This window comes from Microtus oregoni, unplaced genomic scaffold, assembly GCF_018167655.1.
Source record: "Microtus oregoni isolate MIOR12 unplaced genomic scaffold, Mior012 000042F_ref0000377, whole genome shotgun sequence".
Taxonomy (NCBI): domain Eukaryota; kingdom Metazoa; phylum Chordata; class Mammalia; order Rodentia; family Cricetidae; genus Microtus; species Microtus oregoni.
Window position 1 is genome coordinate 7,251,072 of NW_024543209.1, and position 13,011 is coordinate 7,264,082.

The 13,011-nt window shown below is 45.2% G+C and overlaps 1 protein-coding gene across 2 annotated transcripts in view; it reads right to left on the bottom strand.

The window, feature by feature from the left end:
- Positions 1-9,879, bottom strand: part of Gcnt2 (glucosaminyl (N-acetyl) transferase 2 (I blood group)) — a 98,960-nt gene extending 89,081 nt beyond the window's left edge. The window contains exons 1-2 of one of the 2 annotated variants that reach the window (XM_041632717.1): positions 9,710-9,879; positions 7,180-8,639 (exon numbers count right to left, since the gene is read on the bottom strand). In XM_041632717.1, the coding sequence (XP_041488651.1) occupies positions 7,180-8,101 (922 nt within the window). In that variant the 5' untranslated portion in view covers positions 8,102-8,639; positions 9,710-9,879. Of the gene's footprint in view, positions 1-7,179; positions 8,640-9,638 lie in introns of both variants that reach the window. The other variant, XM_041632716.1, reaches the window with a different exon arrangement.
- Positions 9,880-13,011: the final 3,132 nt, after the last annotated feature.

The following is a 13,011-nucleotide window of genomic DNA, read 5'->3' on the forward strand; positions in this document are numbered from 1 at the left end:
GAGCTAGTTCCAGGACAGGCTCCAAAACCACAGAGAAACCCTGTCTCGAAAAACAAAAACAAAAAAAAACAAAACAAAATACTAATTTGTACCAAAGGAAGTAGAAACCATTGATCAGTTTGGAAGTCATTAATGCTAAGGGATACATGACCAATGAAACTAACCCACCATGATTTCCTAATCAGGAGTGGAGTCATTCAGCTTAGATGATGAGTAACCAAGGGGAAAACAGCAGGTGGATGATCAGTCACGGGGGAAACAGCAGGTGGAAATCACTCACAATACAATAGCGTGGTAGGCTCAAAGTGAAACAGCATCCTGTGGCTGGATTAGAGAGGACTGGATAGACGGGAGAAAGACAAGGAAGAAGTGAGGGAGGCTATTAGACCTGAGGAAAAAAACACAGTTCCACAGCCAGCTGCTTCTCCTAACAGTCAGGGAGTCAGAGAGGAGCCCCTTACTGGTTTTTGTTTTGTTTTTGTTATTTTTTAGGCCCCTTTTATGAGGAAGGGTTAGGGTTGATAGAAATCAGCTGTCGAGATAACTGGCCAGAAGAGTCGGGTACTCAGGGCTCAAGACTGTCTGTGCGGTAGATAAGGGCAAGAATACATCTCAAGAAAGCAGAGTCATCAAGGTGCCTGGGAAGACACACTTTAGTAGGGCAAAAGGGCAGTCATGTCTCAGACCTCAAGAGTTCACCAAGACAAAGGGGTGGACATACATCACGGGGTCACAAGTTTAGTATAGGTTGGAAAACACGGTTTGCTGGATACATTAGGCTTAGGAAACAGAAACGTATTCTTGTGGGGAGTTTTAATAACAGTGTATAGCAACGTGGCTCCTGTTTTGTTTTCAGGGATTCCTATTTCCCAACGGTGACCAAAGCTTATTTGGTAATGCCCTAAAACCTGGTGTGAATTCCCTGTCTGCTAATCAGGTATCCCATCTACCTGAGTAGACACAAGGAAAGCGCTTCTCAAAGGTTGTATGTGCGGGCAGCCATGTTTTTGCTTCCTCCTTGTAAAGCACAGGACACCACCACATGGCTTATAGCAGATGCCCCACTTGGAACATAGGTTTAGGCAGCTGCATGCAAGGAAGTTAACGTCCATCTCGCTATACTCCTGCTACAGGGTCTAAAGCAGGTGGCATTCAGAGATGGCTGAGCATGGACTCAAACATACACTAGAGGAAAGGGAAGAGATTTTGAGTCACAGGTTCATGCATTGCCCCAGTAGGTGCGGACTCTGGAATTCGAGGAAAATCGGCAAAGCCAGGCAAGCAGAGATAGACAAACTGACCGTTCCTTCATGGCAGCAAGAACTGGTATAGGGAACGCTGTCTCGAAACCCCCCCCCCCCCAAAAAAAAAAGAGAACTGGTATGTAGACAGTGTGATCCGTCTGTGACAGTCCCCACCCACTGGCCACATGGAGAAGTGATATTTCTGGTTCAAACACTTATGTTACTAACACACTTATGTTATTTATATCAACTTCTCAGTTTCCTTTTGTTTGGGTTAGTGTGGCTCCTATGAACTTTTAAAGTAGACACGAGGTCAGCATTCACTTTTCCTGGGCAGTGTTCTCGTTCTTCATAACAGCGAGCTTCAAGACTCTGTTATCCTAGATTCTTCTTCCAAAATTGGGGCTGGTTCCATTTTTCATTTATTAGAGAATCTTAATTTATTCTAATCTAAATTTTAAAACATTGTGTATTTCTTTTTGTTGTTTTTTTCTGTTGAGACAGGGTTTCTCTGTTAGCTTTAGAGCCTGTCCTAGAACTCGCTCTGTAGATCAGTCTAGCCTCACATTCAGAGATCCACCTGTCACTGCCTCCCAAGTACTGGGAGTAAAGGCGTGAGCCACCACTGCCTGGTCAAACTGTGTGTTTCTAAGCTCACATGTTTGTGTGCACTCGTAAGCACATGTGTGTAGAGGCCAAAAGTCAATGCTGTCTTCTTCAATTGCTAGTTGAACCTTATTTTTTTTGAGACAGGGTCTCTGCCTGAACCTTGAGTTCCTAGTTTGGCTAGGCTGGCTAAACCAGCCAGAAAACCCCAAGCAGTGAAATTCTGGGTGTGCATAGCCATGCCTAGCTTTTTTATGTAGCTGGCAGGGACCAAGCTCGGGTCCTCATGCTTGCATGGTAAATACTTTATAAACTGAGCCATATTCCTACTCCAGACTTTCATTTTTGAACTGGAGTCTCATATAGGCCTTGAACTTGCTGTATAGTAAAGACTGGCCTTGAACTCCTGACCTTCTAGCCTCTGACTCCTCAAACAACAAATCTTTAAATTAAGATTCTTCAAGTCCTATTCAAATTGAATATCCTTTTTGTCTACTCCAGTTCAAGAGTGTTCAATCTTTTGACATCGTGACATACATGCCCTTTGGACTCACTTGCCTTGGTTCTTTCTAGTTGTGACATCTTTTCCTCTGTTGGGAGAGTAGACCCCAGCCCCTCGCATCTGTCCCAGGCTTGAGAGTTGTATTAGTCTGGATTCCAAATTCCAGGACCACTCCCACAGAGTATTTAAATGAACTCCCAAAAGAAGAACACGTGGTCTCTTTTCCTTCCTCCCCGTGGTGGTGGTAGTCGCATTAGTGACCTCCTGGTTCCCCCTCGGGACCACCCGAGAGCACAGGAATCCCATTAAACCTGGATATTTCCTAATTTGGCTTGTTGTGATTTGGCTTGATTGGGATTTTTGCATCGGCGGAGAGCTCACATTAGGAAATATTCCTAACAATAATAATTTATCCTCTTGCTCAAAGCTACACCCATCACTAGAAGAGCCCTTGCCACAAAAATGCTGCTGTTTCCCACATTGGCAGACTAACAGTTGAACAAGACACCTAGATTTTTGGTTCACTTCTACCCTCATGATCCAGACCTATCCACAGGCCTCCCTTAAGTAGGATAAGAGTTGGCAAGACCAGGCTCTGTTCTGCTGCAAGGAGGGAAGCTCCACCCACTTAACCCAGGGGCTGTGCAGAGTTGAATTGGTGTCTTTGGTTTTTCTTTCTTTGCTGATACCACTGCCCACCAGGGTTCAAATAGAAGTCCAGGTCCAAAGAATGGATCATGCAGAGAAGCAGGATGTGGCCAATAGTTTCTGTTCAACCAACCAGTAACAACTATGGATTCTCAAGTCGGGATGGAAGAGTCTCTGGGCCATATATGTGTCCAACATAGGAGGTTCCCCCACAACATTCCTCAGCCTGTACCCCTCTGGCTTAGGTTTGGGTCACACAGCTGCCCACTGTGTTCCCAGCATCTCTGCTTCTACCATCTTCTGTCTACCTGACCCCAGATTCTTTTTCCCACACCGCAGCAATTGTTCCTTTAGTGACAAGGTTTTTCATTAAGAAACTTCAGGTTTTTTCCAGACTGAGTACTTTTTTTTGTTTATCTTAGTCCTTTCTGAGAAAACTAGAAATGGGGTGTTTGGTTTTTTTAACGCTTGGCTGCTCTCCCAGGAACAATGTTTTAGAGTTTGGTGGCGCGCCTGAACCCATGTCACAGTCTAAATACCATGGGAGGAAGAAGTGGGGATTTCACCTTGCCTATTCTGGTCACTGAAAGTAGGGAGGGCTGGGCCCAAAGGTACATCTCCATCCTTCCAGTGCTGAGGACACTGAGGCAGGAAGACCGCTTAGAGGTTGAGGCTAGCCTGGACTACATGCAAAACCTCATCCTGACAAACCAGAGAGAGGGAGGGAGGGAGAGAAGAGAAAAGAGAGAGAAAGGAGGAGAAATATATTTAGGGGTTCCAACCTGTCTTTGAAGCCTGAGTCTTTTAACCCAGTACATTGCCTGCTTCCTGTTCTGAGAAATTCAGACTTTGAACACTTTCTATATCTAGGAAGCTCTGTGGGCAAAGATCTAATATAAGCCTTCTCAATGATTCATAACCCAACAGGGGAGTTCTGCCCACTCATTCCAACCTCAGAGGGGCAGTCTTTGGCAGTCTTCTTAAGCGCCAGGTGATGGTAACATTCTTAATATGTGTTGAATTTCCAAACTAAAAAAACCCTCTAATCTGACCAGAACCTTGATGGCAGCTACATTTACCCCCAGAGACAAGTTCTCACTATGTAGCCCTGGCTAGCCTGTAACTTACTATGTAGATCAGGTTGGCCTCACAGTAATGCAACTGCCTCTGCCTCCTGAGTACTGGGATTAAAGATGTGTACCACCAAGCCCACCTCTAGCTGCTCTTCATGAACTGTTATTTAGGGTTGAGTTCAAATAGCTCTGACTGAAATCACCACAAGGAACTTGAGATCACTCAAATAATTTGGGACTTGTGTCAAGGAAGGTAGAGTTATTTCAGGAGCAACTGATAGACAATAGAAAATAGAAAAGATTTAGTTGGGTGGTGGTGACACACGCCTTTAACCCCAGCACTCGGGAGGCAGAGGCTGCCAGATCTCTGAGTTTAAGGCCAGCCTGGTCTACAGGGTGAGTTTTAGAATAGCCAGGGCTACAAGGAGAAACCTTGTCTTCAAAAACAATCAAACAAACAAACATCAGCTTTAAAAGATGAAGTTTAGGAGACTGTGGCTTATCACTGTGTCTTCACTACTGAGAGATGAGTGTGTGATCTAACAGTTTTGAAATGTCTTTGTTTCTACTAAGGCAGTGATCTAGAACTCCTTGGGGTCATTTATGTTTCTAATTCAATTCCAAGAAGGAAAGAGAGAGAGAGAGAGAGAGAGAGAGAGAGAGAGAGAATGGATGGAAAAGAAGAGAAATAAAGAAAGGTTATCTCTTTCTCCCACTTTTTAAAGGTTAATTTATTTTCTATGCTGTTCTGCCTGCAGGCCAGAAGTGGGTACCAGATCACCAGATGGTTGTGAACCACCATGTGGTTGCTGGGAATTGAACTCTGGACTTCGGAAAGAGCAGTCAGTGCTCTTAATTGCTGAGCCATCTCTCCAGCCCCCTGATCCCCTCCCCCACTTTTGTCTTATAAGTTTCAGTTTTTGGAGGCTGGCACTCAAGTAGCCTAGCCTGGCCTTAAACTCCCCGCATCACTCAGAATGACCTTGAATTCCTGAGCCTTCCATCTCCCAAATGCTGGGATCGTAGACCATGGTGATCAAGCTACTTCCCATTTAAAAGGATGGGAATTTAATCATGAGGTAATGAGGGTAAAAATATTCAAGTCACTGTTCAAATTGTTTTTATATTATTTAATCTTAATTTATTCCCTTTTCAAACAAGCTATTTTGTTTTTACTCTATTGTATCGTGGGTGTGTTATCTATGCGGGGTACCTACATGAGAGTAAGGTGTTCTTGGGTACCAGAAGAGGGCATCAGATCAACCGGAGCTTCAGTTACAGGTAGATGTGAGCTACCTGATGTGGGTGCTGGGGTCTCAACTTGGGTCCTCTGCAAGAGTAATACAAGTTCAGAGTCCATGTCTCTTTGTGGGACTCCTAGCAGTGAGATAAGGACCTGTCCCTGATGCTTGGCTGGCTTTTGGGAACCTGTTCCCCGTGCTGGATTGCCTTTCCCAGTCTTGAGGCAAGGGCAGGAACTCAGTCCTGCCTCAATTGGAACCCATGGAAGACCTGCCCTTTACTGAATGGAGATGGAGGAGTTGAAGGGGAGGGGTTTGGGAGTGGAGGGGTGGAGGAGAGGGGTGGGGGTGGGAGTGGGGGGCACTGGGAGGAGAGGAGGAGGAGAAACTTCTGCCAGTATGTAAAATAAATGAAAAAATGTTATTTAAACATTTAAATTAAAAGAGAGTAGTACAAGCTCTTAATTGTTGAGACATCTCTCCAACACTATAATGCCTTTCTTTCTCTTTCTCCCCCCCCCCCCCCCACCATCTCAATGTACTCCTGGTTGGCCAGGTACTCATTATGTAAACCAGGCTGTCCTGTCCTCGAATTTACAGACCTCAGATGGCCTTTGTTTCCTAAATGCTGAGATTAATGACATGCGTACCCTCTGGCTGCCTCAGCGTGGTGTTACTAAAATAGGAAGTAGTTTTAATTTTTTCCTTTTGAGTAGTTAAGTGTTTGCTCAATCTCCTGCCTGTGTCATGAGGAAATACACATCTAGAATGGGTCTACAGGCCCAGGGCTGGGGAGGTCGGCAAAACCAAACCATGCAATCAAGTTTGCACCTTGGCTCTGCTAGTCCATTTGTTCATTTATAAAACAGGTTTGAGTCGTATCTCCCAGCCTGTGAGCAGAACGCCTGTAAAGAATTTTTTATTTACATTAACAGCAATGGTGTGTGTGTGTGTGTGTGTGTGTGTGTGTACGAAATGGGACAGAAAATCTTTTAAATGGGGAATCCAGTCATTTGTAACTACATGGGAAAAAACCTTTATGCTAGGAAAATATTATGCAAACTGAACAAAGTCAGAAACTGAAAGACAAAATACTATATGATTTTACAGATATGTGGACCCTAAAGGAAAAAAAAAAAGAAATTGACAGGAGAGCAGAATGATGGCTGTAGGAAGGGAATAACAGACAGTTGCTGGTCAAAGGGTACAGAATCCCCGACAGACAGAGGAATAGGTTAGAGAAGGCAGGGTAGCAGGGTAACTACTGATGACTGGACATCAACTAAGACAGCAGCCTTCAAGAGTCCTGTCCTGTCCGCAGGAACGAGAGGCAAGCAAGATATCCCAAAAGCAGCTTGTGGTTCATCTCACAGTGTTTGTTCGTATCAATGCGTAACATCACGATTTGCAAATAAAATTAGGAATTAAAAAATTAACAAATAAATCGTCCATGCTCAAAAATATTTGAAACTGTCAGGTTTGTTATTTTAAATTATTTACTTCTGGGTGCGGTGGCACACCTGCCTTTGATCCTAGCAGGTGGATTTCTGAGCTCAAGGTCAGCCAGCCAATTCTGCCGAGTGAGTTCCGAGGACAGCCAGGGCTGCACAGAGAAACCCAGTCTCGAAATTCTACCTCCTCCATGCTTTTTGTTTTGCTTTGTTGTTTGTTTCTACCATCTTTTGAGAAGCTTATTCAGCAATGATTGATCATGAAGACAGATACAGTGACTTATAACCAAAATCACCCAGATACTCAGAAGTCATGACATGAGTCCCAGGCCAGCCTGGGCTAAACACAGCAAACTGAGCTATAAATAAATAACACCATTGAAAGGAAGGTGAGAGGAAACAGAATATACATACCGGGAATCCTATTGAGTGTCACCCAGAAATGCTCGTCGGGACTGTAGGTGTCCTTGGACCAGGAGAGTAAGTTCAGTGAACGCTGATCTTTGAGGACGAAGTTAGCAAACTCCCGGGTGAGAGCCACATAGGCAGTGCCAAAATAAATGGTCATATTGTGAGGAGCAGGAGTTTTTAATTTTGGCGTAAAGCGCACATAGGGATTTTTAGCGTTTAATAGTTCCTGGTGGATGTACTTGGTCCTACCGATGGCGTGAGCAGGAGGCAGCACCCCTGGGGTGAGATTCTTCCCAATAAACCCTTTCAGGTACTGAACTATTTCCCTGTTGGTTTTCAGGGGGAAGTCCTGCCCGCAGGTGTTGAGGACAAACTTCCAGGGGACCTCAGAGGCCACCAGATCTTCCATGCAGTTCAGGTCTGCCTGGAGCCGGGAGAAGCCAGCATAGACCACGGCCTCTGTCTTAGAGGCCAGGAAGGCATTGGGGAAGCAGTTTAGTAATTGCTGGACGGCATCTTTAAAAGTCTCTGACGCCTTCTTATCCACGTGCACACAGTAGACATTCTGGGGCATGTAAATCGCCCTGAAGAGCCTTTCAAAGGTGTCAAAATCTTTGTGGACAGTCATTATGAAAGCCAAAGGGAAGCCAGCTTCTTCTTCGGAGAGAGTTTCTGTTATGTAGTGGTTTTGAACCCTGTACTGGGAACAGGTGAAGTTTTCCAGGGTTGTTGTCCTCGGGCTGTATGCTGGGTAAAAATTCTCCTCACTCACTATCTGAAAACAGACTTCTGCTAAGACGGAAGCATTGGGAATCACCCTTGGGAAGTGATTGTTCTCCCACAATTTGCTGTTGTAAATAAATACAAATATCAAGGCAACAAAAACAGACAGACTAAAAAGACGCCGGTAGTTCCAGGAGCCCATCGTCTAAAGCCAGGAAACAAGCAAAATGTCTTTACAGACGGGATTGGAGAGGCGTGTCTTTCAACTTACATTTTCTCCAAGTCCAGACATTGTCCCTCCTGGATGTGGCTCTAGTGAGCAGCGTGTAATGTCTTGGTCCTTTCTCCTCTTCTCTTCCCTTTTCCTAGCTTGCTTATATTTTCATTTTGCGTTGACAGACTTCCTTAGCAGCTCCGTTGCCCAGCCTCCAACCAACTTACAACCAACTACTACACAAAAATCCAATTAATTACTAGACAAAAATGCCCTATCCCAGGGAGAATTCTGGGGTCAGTGACCCTACGCGTCCCCACAGGGAAATCACTATCGGTGACCTTCCGGCGATACATCTCTCTGGAGCTCTGAGCCAAGCCTCTTCTCCCAGTGGACAGCCGGTGGTAACTGTGCCTGCTTCCCCAGCTTCCTGTTAATCATTGCATTCAAATGACTGGGTTTGTTTGCTTAACCAGCTCTGCCCAGCTAAAGTTCTGAGCATGTGAACACTGCCTGGAGAGAGACTCTGTCAATTAAAAAAAAAAAAAAAGTCATGCTTGACAATAAATTGCTTAACCCTGCCTTTTCCCACCCGTACTCCCCGCCCCTTTCCTCCCTGGCTGGGTGTGCTTTAAAGCAAGGCAGAGGACTGACTGTTGAGCCAAATTCTTTCCGGGGCTTAATTTTCTGTGCTGCTAGAGAAGGTCCTTAAAAAGGCATATTAACTACTATGCAGACCTCACCATATAACTCCCAGGAAGCTCTGGACATTCGGAATAAAGGCTAAATGTTTAAAAACAAAACAAACAAACAAACAGGAAAAGTTTAGAACCAACAGCTTCCCATCACTGTCAAATTCCATGGAAGCTAACGTTACTAAACGTCAAGCTTGTCTGTGTTTTCCCTGCACAGGATACGGGCGAAATGTTCTGATGCCCAGAGAAGGGAGAGGAGCCAAGTCAATTTTAAATAATACAGGCGTTAAGACTTTCAGGTCCTGAAGCTTTATTTTACTTATTGTCCAGGCTGACTTCTAATGACCGACCTCAGTAGATTTATTTTCCTCCTGGGACTCTTCAGTTTTCCTAGGGAAACTGAGGCTCCCTTTTGAGGTTCTTACTCTCACTCATACAAGAATTTAGAAATGGACTCAGAGCCGGACGGAGGTGGCACACGCTTTTAATTCAGCACTCGGGAGGCGGATCTCTGCGAGTTTGAGGCCAGCCTGGTCTGCAGAGTGAGTTCCAGGACAGCTAGGGCTGCAAAAGACCCCCCCCCCGCCCCCCCCCCCCGCCCGGACTCCAAAAACAACAAAACAAAACAAAAAGACTCGGAAAGAAACACCAGGACTACTTCACTAGCGTTTAAAGAGGACAGTGCAGGTTATAATACAGCTCAAGTGGAAACGCGGGCAGGGTCGGGGAGGAGGGAACAGCGGAGGCGCACGGAGTGGGGGGAGGGCGGGGGGATAGTACCTTTTAAATTAGGCGCAGGGTGGGAAGAAACAGAAAAAGGGATTGCTCACCCAAGGATGGATGTGGGTTAGGGAGCCGAGGAAAGAATCCTGACAGCAAATGGTCATTTTCAGTCCCCCACCTTCTCTGAGTTGTAGTTTGAGTTTTGTTTCTACGCATGCGCTATTCACACGCTGAAAGGTCTTCAGTCTTCCTCCACAAACCGACTTCTTTCACGTGTTAATCTCGGTAGAGTTTGGTTTAGTTCCTCCTCTGTCACCAAGAGCTGGGACTCCAAGCCAGAGACACTACTCCCAGTTCAGATTTGTAAACAGTTTAAAGGGTGTGTCTTTGGGCATAGGGAGGAAGAACGATATTTTTATCACCATAGGTCAAACATAAGAATAAACTTCAGATAATGTATAAAAGAATTCTTTACCAAATGAAGTTGAGACAGGGGAAAGAGCAGCGTACCACAGTGAACAGGAAACACACACACACACACACACACACACACACACACACACACACACAGCAGAGGTCAGGGGAGATCCCCTAACACCCATACTTCCAGAAAACGACATCATTTCTAACTTTCGTTTGAAATCTCCCTCCTCCCGTACCTGTCCTCCTTGAACTCCAGCCAAGTGTGTTACACGCTAGAATCCACTGATAGGTGCGATATCGCAGGTTAGCCGGCTGCAGGTGTGCGAAAGGGCGTCTCTAAGGACATGCACGCTGTGTCCTCACCTGGCTATCACTCTCCACATCTTTCACACACAGCCATCAGGTAGACACAGACTGAATGCTTACACTTTCATGTCCCAGCTTCCCTGCTCACTTTAGTGACGGATCCCAGGCAATGATGGTTTGTGAGAGATAGATTTTGTCCCTGTAAATGGGTCGCACTAAACATCCCTGCTTTTCCAATGTATCTTAATTATAGAGGCAACATGATAATATTTATAATTTAAGTTTTCATACTTTGTACTTTCATCTGAACCCCCCCCCCCCCCAAACACACACACTCACAGACATACACATTTTGATTAAAAACACAGAGAGGATACCCAGGATAGCTCATTGGTAGGCCACTTAGCATTGGTTCATTCCCAACTTAAGAAAAAAATACCAAAGGCTGGTGAGGTGACTCAGCAGGTGAAGGCGCTTGCTGCCAAACCTGATGACTGGCATTCAAATGCCTGGGACCTACGTGGCAGCAGGAGAGAATTGACTTTTGAAAGTTATTCTCGGGGGCTGGAGAGATGGCTCAGTGGTTAAGAGCATTGCCTGCTCTTCCAAAGGTCCTGAGTTCAATTCCCAGCAACCACATGGTGGCTCACAACCATCTGTAATGAGGTCTGGTGCCCTCTTCTGGCCTTCAGGCATACACACAGACAGAATATTGTATACATAATAAATAAATAAATAAATAAATAAAGTTATTCTCTGCCGGGTGGTGATGGCGCACGCCTTTAATCCCAGCACTCATAGAGGCAGGCGGATCTCTGTGAGTTCGAGGCCAGCCTGGTCTACAGAGCTAGTTCCAGGACAGGCTCCAAAGCTACAGAGAAACCCTATCTCAAAAACAAACAAACAAAAAACAAAAAAACGAAAGTTATTCTCTCATCTGGGTAGACTTGTGTGCGTTTACACACATGCACAATTAACAAATAAATGTAGTAAAGAAACTCCACTAAAAGATAAGGAAATGACGAACCAAGCGAATGTGCCAGGGCTGCCAGGCCATCACCCTTCAAAGTGGCTCTTGTCACTGACTTCAGAATCCACTATTTTAGAAGATGAGGCCAGGGTCACTGATGGCTTGATTTCCCACAGCAGCTGGAAGCAAGTTCTGTGTCACGTGCATCAGGGACCTAGGGAATGGAAAGGAGCTGTGGGCAAACCCTGAGGACGGCGACAGTCTCTAGATGCTCCAGGAACTAGTTGTGTGCCTCCTGTGATGCAGCTGTACAGGACTCCAACACTTACGCTCTTTCCTTCAGGGCCTTTCTGGTGTCCATCCAGAGTGCTTGCTGTACTCTCCGCCTGTACTACGTATACTACAGTACTACGCCTGTAGTGCGGTGCTTGCACTACGAGACGGTTAGCGAGTCTCGGGCCAGGGCCTGGAGATTTAAACACACAGAGACACACAGAGACAGACACCGATCACCCTTGAAACAAGAATGCCCCCTTTATTGTATCCAGGGGCAACTTATATAGGGATCCTTAACTGATAGCCGTGCCCCATCCAAACCCACCAGAAACCACTCCTCTGCCATTAGGAACTCCTGAGGGTCTCGTGCTCAGAGCAGCTGCAAACACAGGAAAACAAGTTGTTTTGCTCAGAGCAGCTGCAAGCCTAATAAGTTGTTTACAAGAAATTCAGGGTCTGGGGGTCCACAGCCCCCACCACTTTGGAACATATCACTTCTTCGATAAAGAAAAAAAAATCTTTCCAAAGAAGAAAACAATTTCTCTAATTTGTACTTCAAGTTTCATAGCCCTCTAGGCTGACATTGTACACACTAAGTGAACTTGACTGTAGGGAAGGGGACATGAAGACATCATTGCTTCAATGCTGGGGTAACCATTCTCACGGTCTAGCCTCCTGATTTATCCAGAGGATGGCGTCACTTTTGTTCTGGTGCGTACCTCAATTCTACCCCTTCAGAGATTACAGACATGGAAGCATCTTCAATCTCCTGGCCGTTCCTTGACTTTTCAGCTCACTAGGTCTGTCCAGTGAAGCCATAGATATAGTAGTTGGTACTTGGTTTGGTTGCAGTGGTTTCTTATTCCTCACCTGAAATGCCACAAGGCTCCTTCCAGAAATGTCTGTGATTATTTACAGTATAATTTTGAATAATACTTGTCACTTCAAGAAGAATGAGTAGGGGCCAGTAAGACGGCTATCCAGGAAAGGCACTGGCCAACCAGCCGGATCACCTCAGTTCAATCCCTGAAACCCACAGGACAGAAGGAGAGAAGGCGCCCATAGGCTGTCCTTTGACCTCCAAATGTACACAGAGGTACATACTCATGCATGACACATTCTTTTTTTTAATATTTATTTATTTATTTATTTATTTAGTATACAATGTTCTGTCTGTATGCCTACAGGCCAGAAGAGGGCGCCAGATCTCATTACAGATGGTTGTGAGCTACCATGTGGTTGCTGGGAATTGAACTCAGGACCTTTGGAAGAGCAGGCAATGCTCTTAACCACTGACCCATCTCTCCAGCCCCCTGCATGACACATTCTTATAAATATTAAAAATGAACATGATTGTATTTTTCTTTCTCATCTTTTATAATTTATTTTTACTTTATGTGTATAATATTTCACCCACATTTATGTATGTGTAACATGTGTGTGCCTGAGGCTGGAGAAAGCCAGAAGGCCTTGTTGAATTCCCTGAGACTGGAGTTACAGGCAGC